The sequence below is a fragment of the Chanodichthys erythropterus genome, chromosome 21 (assembly GCF_024489055.1).
Source record: "Chanodichthys erythropterus isolate Z2021 chromosome 21, ASM2448905v1, whole genome shotgun sequence".
In the NCBI taxonomy this organism is placed as follows: Eukaryota; Metazoa; Chordata; class Actinopteri; order Cypriniformes; family Xenocyprididae; genus Chanodichthys; species Chanodichthys erythropterus.
This window is the reverse complement of record NC_090241.1, coordinates 29789099-29807283: the sequence shown is the minus strand read 5'-3', so window position 1 is coordinate 29807283 and position 18185 is coordinate 29789099. Positions and strand designations below refer to the sequence as shown.

The following is an 18185-nucleotide window of genomic DNA, read 5'->3' as shown; positions in this document are numbered from 1 at the left end:
CAAAAGTCAACAAGGAATTAATTTCAAGAGAACTCTTGGCATGAATCTCTAGGGGCAAAATCATCTGTCTGATTAACATTTTCTAAAAAACAAGTGCTGATTTTGATTGCCAAATGCAAAATATCAGTACTGAAAGTGCTCTTTTAAACAACATTTTTAAAGTCCCCAAAAATGTATTTAATGTATATACAAAATCAACCTACTTAAAGCTGAGTGACGTACCATATTACCAATTACATATAACAATACTGTTCAAAAGTTTGGGGTCAGTACGATTTTTGTAAAGAAATTCATACTTTTATTCAGCAAGGACACATTATAATGTTAAAAACATTTATAATGTTACAAAAATTTCTATATCAAATAAATGCTGTTATTTTGAACTTTCTATTCATCAAAGGAATCCTGAAAAAAATGTATCATGGTTTTCAAGATTGATAATAATAAGAAATGTTTCTTGAGAATTAAATCAGCTTATTAAAAAATATATCTGAAGGATCATGTGACACTGAAAACTGGAGTAATGATGCTGAAAATTCAGCTTTGCCATCTCAGAAATAAATTACATTTTAAAAAATATTTTAAAATACAAAACAGTTACTTTAAATTGAAATAAAATGTCACAATATTACAGTTTTTATTTTATATTTGATCAGCCTTGGTGCAGCATAAGAGACTTCTTTCAAACACATTTTTTAAAAAAATAAAAAAATCACAACAACCCCAAACATTTGAATGGTGGTATATAATATACTTTAATAAAGTCACCCGTGTTTGATTTTTCTCTCCTTGCATTCTGGATTCGCTGTGGTCTCCTTGAGCCCATTCTCTCAACAGAAGGCCTTTCAAGTGGTGGTCGTGGCTGTACATTTTCAGCTCGGCCTGTATTTGGAAACATAATACAGTACAAAAATGATTGCTTTCCCCAGACTACATCAGCTCATGTATCAGTACTAAAATCTAATCTTTGAACTAAAATTTTCATTCACTGCACTAGATACAAGACATTAAGTGTCAAGAAAATAAAAGAATGTGTATTTGCCTGATGGTATGTTGAGGCTCAATTCAGACTTAGATCTTTCTTCTTTCCTGTTTACAGATGTGCTGCTCTTCCTGGCGGTGAGCGGAGGAGGTCCGATAACTTTTGACCCAAAAGCAATATGGGAGGAGTCCCGGGGTGTAGGACCCCTTGTGATGGATGCCTTGATGCCACCTGTCTCTTCTAGTAAAGAGACATGCACAAAACATTTACCAAATCCTAGCTGATATACTTATAGCCAAGGCAAATTTCTAAGGCTTCTAAATTGCATCAAGTGCATCATTTGTATTGCATTGCATTACATGTTTTGCTCCCAAAATAAAAACTACACAGCTATGATCATAAATCTAAGCAATTAAATATCATCTTACTAAGACATATTATTGAGAGATATAGAATGACAACTGATATTAATATGCATTTTATGTTAAGTAGTCTTCTATACTGTAAGAAGAATCATATAAGAACTCATATAAATATCAATAACTGCACCAAATTGAATATTAAATTGCATATAAAATTGAGGTGTTTTTTTTTTGTCCTCCTGAATTATGTGCTCCATATTCTCACTTTATCATATTATGTAGGCCATAAAAGCCTGATGTAAATATAATATTTTGTCTAAAGGTTCAATAAACTTTTCCATTTCTGACTATTACCCCATATGTCAGGCTTTACCCCTTATATGTTTTCTAGAAATCAACCATAAAACCATAATAAAATAAAATACATGTCTATGGTTCTTGTTTATCTAAAGTTCTTGCATAGCTTTCAATAAATAAAGCAAAATTTCTATAAAAGTTGATTGTTTCAACCCAGATTAAGTATTCTAACATCTGCTATGTGACAATGTATTAAAACAGTTTGTAAATAAATGTAATATTGTTTGTATTTAGACTAACAATATCACAACATTTTCTATGACAATACTTTTGCTTTCATATTCATAATCCTTGTAATTGTGAGGCCCTTGCCATCTGTTGGTTTGGAATTGGCATATTTTCAATTGTTATTTAGTGCAATGCTGCAAAAAAGAAGCAGTGTTAAGGTCATGGCAACCTGGCAACAAAACACAAAATACTGCCATTTGTCATTTCGGCATAACAGCCAGCTCAGGATCCAAAGCTGTAAGCTACGACTACACGATTTCATACACAAGGCCCACAGTGTTTTGATATGTTGTTGCTAGGTGATGAAACAGGGAAAAATGATTAATGTAGAACTAGAGACTGTCTTTTAATGCAATATGTGTATATGTAGAAACATTTTATATGATCTCATTACAGTACAACACCTCTTGTGAGAGACTGACCTTTTGTTATATTAATGTCTTGCTAAGGTATTATTTGAGTCTTTTTCTAGAATCTAAGGGTGAGATGACAGCAGTCTGGCACTGTGATGTGAGGCTAACAGATGTCTGGATAAATAAAAACCGTAAGAACAGCTATGAAGGTCTCACTGGGCTGGCAGACTGGACAGGTATGTGACTAAAGAGAGATGATTAGAGCTCTCTTGGCAAGAGGTGTCTCTTGTCAGCAAACTAACAGACAGCAAATAGCAGGAGAGTTCTGCAGAGGGGACTGACCTTCTGTTTAGCCACGAAAAGGAGAAAAGCACAAAACTTTATGAAAAAGAAATGCATAGCAACTAAGCAAAGACAGGAATTACATTGAACGATGAAGTATTTGCGTGTGGAACTGACCAGTATCTGAATTTGCAGGTCCACCCTTTAAATCAGTCTGTCCCAGCGTCTTCATATTCACCAGCTGGATAACATGCTGAACTTCACTAGGAAACTGGCAGTTTCTGGGAATCTCTTCTTTTGGACCATTTCTTATTTCTAAACCTTGAGTATAATGCAAAAAGTAAAATGTTTTTAGGCAATGAGAAAGCAATGTTGCAAAGATGCTGCTTAAGTAAAGAAAAAAAATAAGGCTGAGCATTTGGCATGTTACATGAATTGTTTATGGGTCAGTGAAAAGAGGTGCTAACTTTCAGACTTTTAACCAAGGTCAAACAATATATTATTTAAGATTTTGTATTTTCTGTGATGTTTGCAGTTTTTGCAGTGATTTTTGTGAATATGAATACAGTTCAACTGTTTGTTTGTTTGTTTGTTTGTTTTGGTGTGAAAACTAAATATGAATGAATATTTTAACATTATTAACATTGATTGTATAATTAATATTAAATATTAATATAACAAAAAATGTGTGTGTATATTATATATATAATTATATATAGCCTACATTAAGCCATTATTTACTAGTGACTAACTAGTTTGGGATTAGTTTGCCTTTTTTTAATGCTAAACGTACAGTACAGTCCAAAAGTTTGGAACCACTAAGATTTTTAATGTTTTTAAAAAAAGTTTCGTCTGCTCACCAAGGCTACATTTATTTAATTTAAAATACAGTAAAAACAGTAGTATTGTGAAATATTATTACAATTTAAAATAACTGTTTTCTATTTGAATATATTTGACAAAGTAATTTATTCCTGTGATGGCAAAGCTTAATTTTCAGCATCATTACTCCAGTCTTCAGTGTCACATGATCCTTCAGAAATCATTCTAATATGCTGATCTGCTGCTCAAGAAACATTTAATGTGTACAATTGTACAAAATATTTGTGTACAATATTTTTTTTCAGGATTATTTGATGAATAGAAAGTTCAAAAGAACAGTGTTTATCTGAAATCTAATCTTTTGTAACATTATAAATGTCTTTACTGCCACTTTTGATTGATTTAATGCATCCTTGCTGAATAAAAGTATTAATTTCTTTAATTTCTTTTCAAAAAAATAAAAATAAAAATTCTTACTGACCCCAAACTTTTGAACGGTAGTGTATAATGCTACAGAAGCTTTGTATTTCAGATAAATGCTGTTCTTTTGAACTTTCTATTCATCAAGGAATCCTGAAAAAAAAAGTACACAACTGTTTTAAACATTGAAAATAATCATAAATGTTTATTGAGCAGCAGATCAGCATATTAGAATGATTTCTGAAGGATCATGTGACACTGAAGACTGGAGTAACGATGCTGAAAATTCAGCTTTGCATCACAGGAATAAATTACTTTGTCAAATATATTTAAATAGTACACAGTTATTTTAAATTGTGATAATATTTCACAATATTACTGTTTTTTACTGTATTTTTAAATAAATAAATGTAGCCTTGGTGAGCAGACGAAACTTCTTTTAAAAACATTAAAAATCTTAGTGGTTCCAAACTTTTGGACTGTACTGTATTTCTCATAAATTCCAGAAAAATGTTTGTCATACTTTTTTTTTATTAATGTCACAAATATGATATTTTCCTCACTGTAACTACAGATTTGAATGGCTACCCTTGACAAATGCAGTCAATAATATAATCTTTGAGAAAATGGAATGAGATTTTTTTTATTTTATATATATATATTTTTTTTTTTTTTTTGACATGCTGGAGAAACTGATTTTATTTCAGTTTCTGAAGGCACAATTTTATGGATTTTTTTTAACAGTTATCAGGTTTGCAATCAAAATGTGGGACACAGCTAAAAATTACATTTAACATTAGATTTTGTGTCTCTGATGCTCTAATTAAAGTAATGGGACACCAATGTATATCCTATTCATGGAAAGTGCCACTTGCACAATATATTTTAAAGGGGACCTATTATGCCCTTTTTCAGCGTCTTGATTTTATTTAGGATCTACTAGAATAGGTTTGATTATGATATGTTTGATTTTTCAAACATATCATAATCTTGATTTTGATATGTTTGATTCTTTTTTAAAAAAACAACAACATTATTTTTCACATATTTTACATTATTGCAGCACCTCTCTTCCCAGTCTGTCAGTAACACTCTGTTTAGGTCTGTCAGGACCACTATTGTCAAAGATGACTGACAATTAGCATAGCACTTGGATTGGAGGTATATGGCTCTTTTTTTTGGGCAACAACTCTCCACCCATCCGTGCAACCCAGCATGGATAAGAGTGCAGCGATAACCCCCTTAGGATAAATAGAACAGAACCAACATAAATGTATTATATCATTAATGATCTTAATGACAATAATTTAATGTAGCAAATAAATAAAGATAAATGAGTCTGATTAGCTTCTGAGCAATGCGATAAAGCTGCTAATAACACTAAATGGACAATATATAGGGATGTTGGGATAGGCGTCATATTCCTACAGGTAGACGTGAATCAGCTGAGAGTCAGCTGATGCGAGCTTGACTGACGTGAACTGATGCTACGCTTGATTTCCTGTCTCTATGAAGCCCCTCCTTCCGAAAAGCGTAATGCGCTCTGATTGGTCAGCTGGACCAGTGTGTTGTGATTGGTCAACCGCTTCGAGTGCGTTTTGGAAATGTCACGCCCCTTACCATAACTGTGAGTTTCAACACACTACTAACGCAACTCAAACTGGGCCTCAACACTTTTTTGCAGATACCTTAGGCGGGAATTATTTAAATAAGGAATGCTGTGACGTGTACGTTTCTGAAAGAAAACTCAAGGCTACAATTGAGGTGCTTTCAGTGCTTACTTATCAAGAATAGCTCCCTTTGGAGTGGACTTTGTGCTTTTCAGACCTTTTTCATGCTCAAACAGCAACACTTCACGCTAAAAATGTTGAAAGTGTAAAAAAGCGTAATAGGACCCCTTTAAAAAGCAGGCTACAAAATGGTATACATCAAGTAAAGTGCAGAATGCATTTTTCCCTAACCTCCATCCATGCAGTCTGCTGGTTCATTCTTCATCGTGAAGATGCGGCGGAGCTTACAGCAGGCGGAGATGATGATGCCATCCAGAGACAGGAAGCGCTTCCCTCTGAAAATCTCAGTGGTGAGGGAGTCCAGATCGATACACAGATTACACCACTGCACACAGACAGTAGTACCTTATCATACTAGCTCCAGAACATTTATCAGGTCATTTTTGTGGTCTGTGATCTAACTACTCATTTGCAGACAGTCGTGAAGAATGCAGCAGTGCATAATGTTGTTCAGGACTTACAGTATTGCGTATGAGGGACGCTAGAGGTATTCTCGCATGTAAAGGGGTTGCTGACAGCTCTTTATGAACGGTCGACAAGTAGAGTCTCCTCTTTAGGTGCTCTTCATCAGTCACTCTAGAAGACAGCGTTGAAAAGTTAACTAAATAGATTGCTCTGTAAAGCAGATGGAAAGATCTTTAATCATTTTCTCGTGTGTTTGAACAAGATGTGTAGGAGTGGTATCTGCATGCGTGAAAGTGTGAATTAATTCACTCTCCATAGTAATAAACCCTCTACACTTTCTCTGAATTTCAATTATAAATTATATCAGTGCAACAACAAGATTGTTTTCAGTAGCTTGAAGATAGATGTTGGATGAATCTGTTAACTATGACACTAAATTTTAAATGAATTTTAAAAAAGCAACACTTGCACTTACAGAAACTCAGTGGAAAAGTCTTTTCCCAGAGGAACGTTGACCTGTAGAATCAGAAACTTCTGAATCAGACCAACTATAGGAACAAGAAACATGAGATTTTAAGATATGATAGATATACGCACAAAGAGACATATATAATTGGTGATTCAACAAGATAATCAATCCTATTTAACAATACTGTAACACCGCATTATTAAACTGATCTTTTCGTGGCAAAGAGAAAGCAATGTTGCCAAGATGCTTAAAGGTGCTTTAAGTGATGTCATGCATTTTTAGGCCAAAACATTTTTTGTCACATACAGCAAACATCTCCTCACTATCCACTAGCTGCCTGTCCCCTGAACACACTGTAAAAAAACGCGGTCTCTGTAGTCGCCACAAGCTCTGAAAACGGCAATAAAAACAAAATGGTGCAGCCTGGACCACTTAACATAATAAACATGCTCCAGCCAATAACTGACAAGAATGATTTTAAATGCACGTTCATGACTGTTTCGGGAAGCACGGAAGGGAGGGGGAGGAGTAGGGAGGGTCTAGCTAGCCTCTGTTTTGTTTGACAACACTTCGAACGTCAACAGGAAGTTACTCCACCCAGGATCGCTTAGAGCACCTTTAAGTGAAGAAACAGATCTAGGCTGAAATGTCCAAAAAAAAAAAGTGTCAGTGAAAGAAGAAGCTTAATTTTCAGACTTTCAACCAAGGTCAAACAATATTATTTAAGCATTTGTATTTTCAGCGAGGTTTGTAGTTTTTCAACTCTTTTGTCTGTTTTTTTTTTATTTTTATGAATGTTTGAATACAGTTTAACTCTGATTAATCTGGCTTTGTAGACATAAAAAAAATGCCTTACTATAATAGAATACTAAAGTCATCTTTAAAATTAATCTAAGCCCTAAAGCTAGCCATTCGTTAGCTATAAATGTAAAACGTGAAATATAAGTGCTCTGACTCTGATTTATTCAGATTTAACAGCACTTACGTGCCATCTTGCTATCCTTAGGTAACTGCATCTTGTGTGTTTGACTGCTGCCTTCGAGACTGTATACAAAGCCCTTCACTTCTTTATCAAACACCTGTTAAAAAAAGAGAAGATAACATCAATAATAAGACAGATATTTCAAATAATCCTCCTCTGTATTATTTGTTAGTATATGTACCCACAATATCTCAGTATATATATACCATTAAAGCAATACATGGACTGATACTGTTGTTTTAAAGTAAGCGATTGTGATGGATTCTCTAGTGGTATGGTATTGGTTTAGTTCTTCTTTTTGCTGCTACTTGTGGTATGTTTCAGTTTGATGAGAATGTAAAATAATAACTATCATCCAATTCAGGAGACCCATCATTCCAATTCAAAAGATTATTTACAGGGCAGATTCTGCAATGCAAGCTGTGTCTCTATGAATGTATGTCCTTTTTTACTCCAGTGAATACTGTTTTTCTGAGTTTTTTTTGTTATTATTCCAAGGTTTTTCTTTTCTTTTTTTGAAGGCCATTTTCTTTACAGAGACATGCCTTAGAGAGTAAAAAAGCAATAAAATATTTTCACCATTATTCCCCAGGAAAGAAAGATATATTTTATTGAACTCATGCTGTCTTTGTGACAACATGCCCCCATTACTATATGAGGTAAGTTGCAAAATGGGAGGCCTTCATTAAATGGCCTATTATAGGCTTTTAAGCTAAATTTACAATAAAACTATTATGAAGAAACAGCAAAATATGATGATGGTGAAGTTTATATTGAAATATATGTATATAGTTTCTATGACCAGTTAAAAATTAAATTTCCCCTTTTTTACTATGGCAAAATCTGTCATTACTGAAACATACATACTTTAGTTATTGAAGGTTTCCTGCCATATAGTTTCCATTTTGCCACAGGATCTTTTCCATGTGCACTGAAGATGTCAACAGTGAGACCACCCTACACACACACACACAATGAAAAGTATTGCAGAATACAGCACAGAATTACAGTTCCGCGTTCAGTGCACACAGTACCTGATAATCGTTCCTGAACATGCTTCTAAATGATTCAAAGATTGAAATGTGAAGGTTGCTTTATTCTGTCTTCTTCGAGACGAACAAAAGATGATTCATAACCACTGCAGCACAACGACGGTTATATATCAGCTAATAACCTGTAGCAGTCGCCTTCATACTGGTAACTCAGACTAGCGCAAAACATATTTTAACCACATTCACCCAGGAGAACGAAAAACAGTGTAAAAAATTCTCGGTTCATTTAGTCATTTAGCCAGTTCGTTGTTAGAGCGCCTTATTAATTACAACCCCTACGTTCGTTAGCTGATTAGCTAATACACACACAAGTGCAGCTGCAGGTCGTTTCTATGGCAACGGGACGCTATAACAGTGACAGAGGCATTCTGAACTGATTAGAGAATGCATTTAAATTCCAATTCATTACGCAAAATTGTAATGCGAATTTGAATAATACGGAAATAGAATGAATAGAAATAGAATATAATTGCTATACGTGTAGTTTTATTAATACATTTAATTGTTTTAATATGAATTGTCCATATTATATTATTTTGATGGCAGTGGTGATTGTACAATATTGAACTTTAAAGAAATATGACAGAATAAACAAAGCACAATTAGTCAAATGAACGATTAATAATTATACTACTATATATATATATATATATATATATATATATATATATATATATATATATATATATATATATATTTTTTTTTTTTTTTTTTTTTTTTTTTTTTTTTTTTTGCTTAAAGGTGATACAGAGGATTTTTTCGTCGACTGAGAAACCAAAGACTGTTACTGAGTTTTTGAAATGAGCGCATGCGTAAGAACGACACCCCTCCTTCAAAGGAACGCCTCCCAAAACTCGTAAACACTCGTATTGGAACACGAGTGTTTACCACCGGCATTCGCTGTGTTGTGTTCGTGGATTAATTATGTCGGACTCACCGCAGGTAACTCATAATCTGCAGCTGTTACTCCTGTCTACGAACAAAAACATTGCATGCAGCACCTGTGGATTGTGGAAAGTTACTGGAGCACGCAGCCGCGCACGTCTCTCACAAGGAACGTCACGGCAGTGATTGACAAGCCAGAGAGCCAATCGTTTACGCGATGATCGCATAAACGATTGGCTGATGTTTTTAAGGCCCTACCTCGTGCACGGATGATGTATATTAATATTATTCCTTTCAGTGCACCTAATAAATAGTCTTTTATCAGTTAGTAAAGACAGTTTCAAGTAATATTGCAAAAATGTATAAAACAAAACATCCTCTTTAGCACCTTTAACTTCTGGTGGACTAATGAAAATCCTCTGATGTGTGACTTGAATGTCTTTTAAGTGCGCTTAAATTTTCTCTTCCTGGCATTCCAGGAACACAGCAAAACAGAGTTTATATAGTCTACACCATATAGTGTTTGCATTCTTAATTAACTTGATTTTATCTGAACCGTCTCTATGTCATGGCCAATATGCCTCTCTTCACTCATGGAGAATGTCTTAATATTGTAGACACAGGAAGTGGACTAGTGAATTTTGAATGACAGTGCAATTGCATGTGTTAGAAATAACATCTTCCCCAAAGTCTTGCAACACCTTAGACCCACTGCTTTTAGTGCACTGTGAATCATTCATCATTGTTGAATGGTGAATGTCAAATGCATACGTTTTTGTAAGTCAGAGATTAAACTTTCAGCATTTTACCCTGTGACTATGGAGACTGAAACCAACAGAGAATTAGTATTCATTGTGCAATGTGCAAAAAAAAGAAAGAAAGAAATATTATCTGTTAGGTTCCTATCCATGATAATTTGGAGAGAGAAGCGTGTCTTACATTTGTGTGTGACAAAGGTTTAACTACTTTGAGCAGATGGTGGGTCTTTACATGCATTTCAATACTAATGATGCAGCAACTGCAAACTGCTTCCCAAATTGGATTTTGGAAGGTTTTTAATAAGTCTATTACTAAGCAATGTAAATTAAGGCCATTGTCACTGAAGGTCAAATATGTAATTTGATGGCAGCTTGGAACATACCTGAATAGACACATTACAATCAATAAGCTAACAACACTATTCGAAACCACAAAGGGTGCCACTTCATTATGAATGTAGGCATCTGTTGAATACTGAAAATTATTAGCCCATTTTTCTGCAATTCCCTTGGTGATAGGTGACCACTGAGCTGTCATTTCATATCTAATAGTAATGCCTTATTTAGGCCTGTGGATGCAAACAGACTTTTACATAATTTTTCTCTCTTAATAAATGTGCAGAGTTCATATAGTGCCTAATAAACTATGCACTTATAATTATTGTTGTTGCTGATGTTAATTTATTTCAGCATATAAATTAAACATTGCATGGTGACTGAATTATCAGTTTGTTTTGGTGTGGATGTGTTTAAATGATGTGTATTCTGTAATGCATTTTTGCATATTGATTAGAAAGCAAATTTTTTTTAATTATTTTTTTATAATCTCAAATATTACTCAAATAATTCCTTAATAATAACTTGACCTTTTAAACAAATGCATGCCTTTAGCATTTAATGATGCTTTTTTATATATATATAAGCAGTTATAAGAGAAACTGTCTGCTATGCAGACGTCTTTTATTATCACTATATATTAATATCTATAGGAATGTAAAGGCCAACCCTCAGAGAGCACTGAGGTTTATAGTTACATTTACTCTATTCAGTGTAACGTTGATTTTTATACTCTGATAAAGCTGAAATGTTTCTATGGTTCTCTGAAGGCCAAAATGTAACAGGGGTTATTATTGGTTGTAATTCATTAATATTTCATTTTAAGTACCACAGAAGGCAAAGATAACAAATGGAATTTTAACAAATGAAGTCCATTTGATTTAGTTAAGCACATAGTCATTTTTTTCATTAGTAAGATACTGAATCTCATTCACTGTATGATTTGTCTATTTGATATTACACTGAAGTGTCTGTTGTTCCAGCTTTGTATCTACTTAAACATGTCTCTTAAAGGTGCCCTAGATTCAAAAATTGAATTTATCTTGGCATAGTTAAATAACAAGAGTTCAGTAAATGGAAATGACATACAGTGAGTCTCAAACTCCATTGTTTCCTCCTTCTTGGAGGCAGATGGAGCAATAATAACTGACATAATTCATGACAACATGATATTTTTAGTGATATTTGTAAACTGTCTTTCTAAATGTTTTGTTAGCATGTTGCTAATGTACTGTTAAATGTGGTTAAAGTTTCCATCGTTTCTTACTGTATTCACGGAGACAAGAGCCGTCACTGTTTTCATTATTAAACACTTGCAGTCTGTATAATTCATAAACAACTTCATTCTTTATAAATCTCTCCAACAGTGTAGCATTAGCCGTTAGCCACGGAGCGTAGCCTCAAACTCATTTAGAATCAAATGTAAACATCAAAATAAACACTGTACTTACGCGATTAGACATGCTGCATGACGAACACTTTGTAAAGATCCATTTTGAGGGTTATATTAGCTGTTTGAACTTTTTTTATGTTGTTTAAAGCAAGCGCGAGCTCTTGGGGCGTGGAGCACCAGATTTAAAGGGCCACACACCCTGAATCGGCTCATTTCTAATTATGCCCCAAAATAGGCAGTTAGAAAAATCTATGGGGTATTTTGAGCTGAAACTTCACAGACACATTCAGGGGACAACTTAGACTTATATTACATCTTTAAAAAAAAGTTCTAGGGCACCTTTAAGGTTCAAGTTGCTGCATGTGATAACTATAAATATACCCTTATTTGACTATACAGTTTTGTCTTTGCAGTGGAGAATGGCCTCAGCAAATATACTTTGTAATCATTTCACTGTCATGGATATGATACAGGAACCTCAAGATTTCTTTGTGTGGCAACAGCTTGACAACTTTTCCAAGTATACATGTGACAGCTTTTTTTTTTTTTTCCAAGTAAACCAATTATAGAGAAAATAATTGTGCTGTAAAACTATTTTAGAATGTCCGTCCCTTGGTGTTATGTAGAGAGTACGTTTTTTTCCGCTCTGTGCAATACAAATGTAAACAAGCTGCTAATAAACTGCAAATTATTCACTGACAGAAAGGCAATAGGAGACTCAAGCCCCTTTGAACAATTAATCACTGTCTCGTTTTTCTGAAGGAGGTGTGAATTTTCCCTTTAATTAAATGATGAAAAACTTATTTCTGGCATCTGTTTCTGATGACCTATACATGGAAAACAACACATTAGTCTTTTACAGTATCTTACATATCTGAAAATGTAGCTATTCAGAATTACATAGTTTCCAATTTCATGTCTTCGCCGGTATGTAGGCTAGCAACACATTACACAAGCAGTGTAACTTATTCACATTTTACGCCATTAGGTGGCAACAAAGGACTGCGTTTTTGAGTTAATCATTAAATAAAACATTGAACCGATTCACTCCCAAACACCAGCCGCCTTTATGAGTGATTTATTGAATCATTTGTTTAACAGATTAGTTCAAAAAACAAGTTAATTCAGGAACAAAACACCACTACTTTGTGTTGCTTGAAGGCGGTTTATTGTGCTTGAACTCTACATTTTCGTTGGAGGGTGTTATTTACAGAATGTTATATTTTAAAGCGATACAGAGGAGAAACAGTGAGAAAAACTCAAAACAGTTTCGGAGACGAAACTGCGGCTGCGTCCGAAAACCTAGGTAGCTGTCTTGCTGCCTCGCTATCTTATAAGAGAATGACTTGTACGGCAGCGTTTGTGCATGAAGGCACCTCACTAAATTGATTTCGGACAGACTTCTGAGGCAGCGTAACAGTTTAATGATCTACAGCAATATAGCGCGAGCTTTGGTGAGAACTAAACAAATATTTAATTACTGCAGCAGTAATTTCTCGATAGAAATGATATCAAAATTGAAATACAGCTATGGAAAAAATTAAGAGACCACTTAACATTGATTTCTGAACTTGGAGTGGTCTCTTAATTTTTTCCATAGCTGTATGTTGATCAAAATCATACATTTATACACAAACTGAGCAGCAAACGCAAGTTTCGGACGCCATCTTTATTTTTCTAGCTCAACTGTCACAGAATGGAAAGCACGGGATTGTGGGATATCAAAGGCAGCTAAGGATACATCTATGCTTCCTTCAAAAATCGGCTGCGTCCGAAAACTGGAAAATGCTGCCTTCTGAGGACACATTTCAAGGTAGGAAGGCATGAAGGCATGTCCGAATCCAATGTTAGCTTCACTTCCTGTCTCATGAGATACCTTCATCTGATCGATTTTTGAAGGAAGCATGTAGCTATCCTTAGCTGCCTTTGATATCCCACAATCCTGTGCTTTCCATTCTGTGACAGCTGAGCTAGAAAAATAAAGATGCCCTCCGAAAGTTGCGTTTGCTGCTCAGTTTGTGTATAGAGAATACGAATCTGACGTCACGCCGCATTGAGTTCTGGGTAACTTCTTTGTTTATCCGCCATCTTGACAGGACAGGATCGCGCAGCCTTTCCGTTATTGAGTTTAGTGCAGTATTTTGTTTTCTGTCATGATTGTGAAAAATGTCACCATTGTATGTCATTAATGCTGCATCGATAATTGTGATAGTAACTCAGATCATCGTTCTGAGAGAAAACAAGACAGTGAAAAAACGTTTTTTCGCCTTTGCTACGTGTAAAAACACCAAGGGAAGCAGGTCGAGGAGCCTTGATGCCTTACTTCCTTGAAATGTGTCCTCAGAAGGCAGCATTTTCCAGTTTTCGGAAGCAGCCCCCGGCTTTACTGAGCTGTGATAAAAAACGATATTGGCTATGGTTATTTTTAAAAAGGGGAGGAGCTGTTTGATATGTCCCGCCCTGTCTTCCTGTTTCAGTGGAAATTACGTCAACACATTCAATAATGCTGTTCTACTGGACAATCAAATCGCCATTAAGTCACAAAAGTGCGGACTCCTAGGAAGACCGTGAGTATTTAGGGTGCCATTTGAGACAGGGCCATAGGAAAGAGAAGGCTATCACAACTTGTTTCATGCTGACTTTAAAAAATGCCCCTCGAGACCAAATGCATTTCTTGTCAAAATCCATTTTCGTGTCAGCGCATCTGTGTCCAACTGAGAAGATAACTATGCTATATACAGTATTTTACTAGGTATTTTACATAGTAGTTCATTGCGTAGACTGTGTGTCTTTGAAGTAAGATTATATTGCTGCTTTTTTTTTTTTTTTTGCCTAATAATAAAAACACAACACGTAAGGTGCGGTCAAATTACCTAATCTTGGGCAAAATTTCATTGGTTAAGTAGGTTGTCAATTTGTCAAAGTAGTGATGTATGAAGCACCACTTGGTTACTTCCAAACTAAGCAGCTTTATATTAGTACTGTAAGCCTGGCGAATTTGCGTGCTAGAAGAAGCTCAACAAACTTGAATCCGATGCGTAGTTGGTGTGGGGTATTTTTCGCCTATGCAAAGGTAAAGGTGACTGCGCCTTTAATATGTTTCTTTAATAAGTGTAGGAGTGCAGTTGGAAACTATGAAAAAGAAAGCCAAGACTCCACTAGTGCTAACTAGTATTAATGAGACGTTCTTCTACATCACATCTCTTCTGATTCCTCAAGCATACATTGTTCTTCTTTATCAAAAATGACCTAGATATGTCTGGATGTGTTAAAGTGGAAAAGATAATTAGGATACTCTGTTTTATATGCCATGTGATTTGCTCATATTGATTTTGCTTTGTTCTGAATTCAGATTTAAAGCATAAGATTAAAGCTCTCTGAAAATGCATCGTGGAATTCCATTAATTTGTAATATCCGTATTCATGGTCCTCTTTATTAAGTAAATATGAGCATGTGTTGGTAGGCCTACTGGTAAGGGAGCTGAGCGGATCTACTTTTCTGCAAATGTCAAAGGTTCAGTCGAGTGGAGTGAAACTCCGAGGCCAAAAATACATTAGAAAGCAATCTGCCTTGACATGCAATGTTAGTGGCCCTGCCATGAATTGTGACACATGTCATGGACATTGTTTCTCACTGAGTGAGTGTGTGATATTTCTTTGTTATGACAATACCATTACAGCATGTCCAAAAACATGAGCTGTGGAGAGGTTATGGAAAAGGATTCTGATATTCCTATAGGATGTACAGTATTTTACACAGCCCGAGTTACTATAATGAATAAATCCAAATTAACAAATTGGAACATGGCATTTATCTGACAGGGCACTGCTATGCAGTTACTAAGGTGTTCTGAGCTCTGTTGCTATGTGGTTTCTAGGGTGTTTTGGAGGTGTAATGAACATTTTTTAATTCCACACATTTAAAACTCCTTAAAATCATCCAAAATCAAATAAACAAATACAGCTAAAATGGCAGTTTTAAAAGTCAAGTGTTTTACCTGGAATCTATTAAGTGAATGTACAGTGCAAGTGCATCAACCAGTGGAGTAAAGTGCTCTGAAATGCCTGTGTTAGCATGGTCTGGCAAGCACAGAAAATCAATAAACACCTTCCACTTCAGTTTACAGACATTTAGTACAGACATTATGTTTGTTTCTTTTCATTAAACGCATTCAAATCTCTTCAGGTTTTAAATATATGTGATGCTGTGGGTGATAATGGAAAACAGAGAATGATCTGGTGGGTTGTACGCAAATACAAGCTTTGAAAACATTATTGGAGAATTATAGTAGCAGGAATGCTCCAATCTACCATGTTATTTATTTATTTTTACAGTTCTGTCGTGTAATTTTAAGGCAGATAAAAGTATTTTATGGGAACCATTTCTTTATTTTAAGTTTCTGTAATTATTTACCCATGTAGCAGTTTGTTTATGCGGATTTATATCTATATTATAAATAGACATACGTGAGAGGTTTCTGTGGTTTGAGAAGGAGTGTAGATGAAAGCTGCCTGACGGATGTCAGAGTCAAGATTATTTTTATACAAGTATAAAATTCAGAATTATAAAGACATTTATATGCAAGGAAAAACACAGTAAATACAAAGGGAGCAGTTTGGAACTGAGATTTCACCTCATGGTAGCATCCTAAAATAGTTTGCGTCCCTCCGAATGGAAAACTAGAACTACAAGAATGTTTCTCCATTTCAGAGGAATTTGATTTATTATTGAACATGGTACATGAAATCCACAGTAGGCACTACGAGACTATTTGAATTGCTCACGCAACACTTCTTGGAAACACAGAAACCTTGGCAAAAATATTTTTTAGACCGATTTATACATACGGGAGGTTAAGCTGCTTTTTAAGTTATTTTCAACTTAAGAATTACAATAACAAGCTTTTTTTTACTATATGTGCAACTCCCACTCTAGACCGGTTGTTTGGTTTGAACAACCTTTGTACAGTTGAGTATCATGAGTAATAACCAGATGTAATGATAGAAATATCTTCTGACTGTTTCATTCCTCTTTCTTTGTCGAAATTTCAGTGCAAATGCATGTTGTTGCACGGTCATGAGCATGAGTAACTTTACAAATGCATATAAATGTTACAAATTATTGTTCTTTATTAATAGGCCACTAAATATAGGATTCATTTTGTAAGTTCCTGAAATAGGACAGGAAAGGTCGCTGAAAAACCAATATGGGGAAGAGGACATTAATCACAGATTTCTCAAGGAGAATTAAACTGACCTTTTGGCAGGCCAGGAACACACTGAAACTCTTGCTCACTCACATGAAATATGCTGCAGTAACAAACACAGCTCTCACTGTTCTCTCAGAGGGGACATAAATGGTGGAATTTACTCAAGGATAGTGTTATACAGTGTTTTAACAATATGATTGACCCCAATTTGCCAGCGCACTCGGGAATAAACTGGAGAGTTATAACCATTTTTCACCTTTTTTTCTTTTGCGATGTAACAAACTAAAAGTAGTTTTTCAGTAGCAATGATTTCAGAACAGTGTTATTTCAGTATTGTATTAAAATTTATTTATTAATATTTTTAAATTTACGGTCTTTTTATTTTTAAGCTTTTATTTTTATATTTTCTGTTTTCATTTTAGTTTTAATATTTTGCTGTGCTATTGTAATTTTTATTAGCTTGTTTTTTATATTTCTATTTACCTTTAATTTATTTTTATTTCAGTTTTAGTTTTAGTCATTTTTAGTGCTGTCAATCGATTAAAAAAATGAAATAATCGCACATTTTTTAATATGTTATATTGTAATAATTTCACAGTTACTCTCCAAATTAATGTAGAAACAACTTAAAGAGAGTATATTTTAAATATTTGTTCAATGGCATCGTTTTATGAATGAAGGCCAGCATCACTGATACTAGTACTACTGATGTCTCTATGAAATTGATTTAAAAAAAACACACACACAAAAAAAAAAACATAAAATTATAGACATTCAACATAACTAAAAGCTATCAATTTAAGCATTTATTAGGCTTTAATTCAAGTGAACTTAAATCAATAAACCCGTTATAATAAATAAATTTACCTGTGGCCTTCCTACCTGTCTAACACAGAAATTGAATAAAGTTATCAAACACTTTACACTCTCCACTGCATAAAATATTAATGAAATATAGATTAATCTTTATTAAAGCTAGAGTTTTCTCTGCAACCTTTGTTCTTTGATTAACATTAAAGGTCCCGTTCTTCGTGATCCCATGTTTCAAACTTTAGTTAGTGTGTAATGTTGTTGTTAGAGTATAAATAAAATCTGTAAA

At 34.4% G+C, this 18185-nt stretch overlaps 1 protein-coding gene across 2 annotated transcripts in view; it reads right to left on the bottom strand.

The window, feature by feature from the left end:
- Positions 1-8507, bottom strand: part of cfap20dc (CFAP20 domain containing) — a 28199-nt gene extending 19692 nt beyond the window's left edge. The window contains exons 1-9 of one of the 2 annotated variants that reach the window (XM_067374316.1): positions 8487-8507; positions 8320-8409; positions 7456-7549; positions 6477-6549; positions 6058-6172; positions 5768-5921; positions 2742-2879; positions 1043-1222; positions 769-882 (exon numbers count right to left, since the gene is read on the bottom strand). In XM_067374316.1, the coding sequence (XP_067230417.1) occupies positions 769-882; positions 1043-1222; positions 2742-2879; positions 5768-5921; positions 6058-6172; positions 6477-6549; positions 7456-7549; positions 8320-8409; positions 8487-8507 (979 nt within the window). Of the gene's footprint in view, positions 1-601; positions 883-1042; positions 1223-2741; positions 2886-5767; positions 5922-6057; positions 6173-6476; positions 6550-7455; positions 7550-8319; positions 8410-8486 lie in introns of those variants that run through there. The other variant, XM_067374317.1, reaches the window with a different exon arrangement.
- Positions 8508-18185: the final 9678 nt, after the last annotated feature.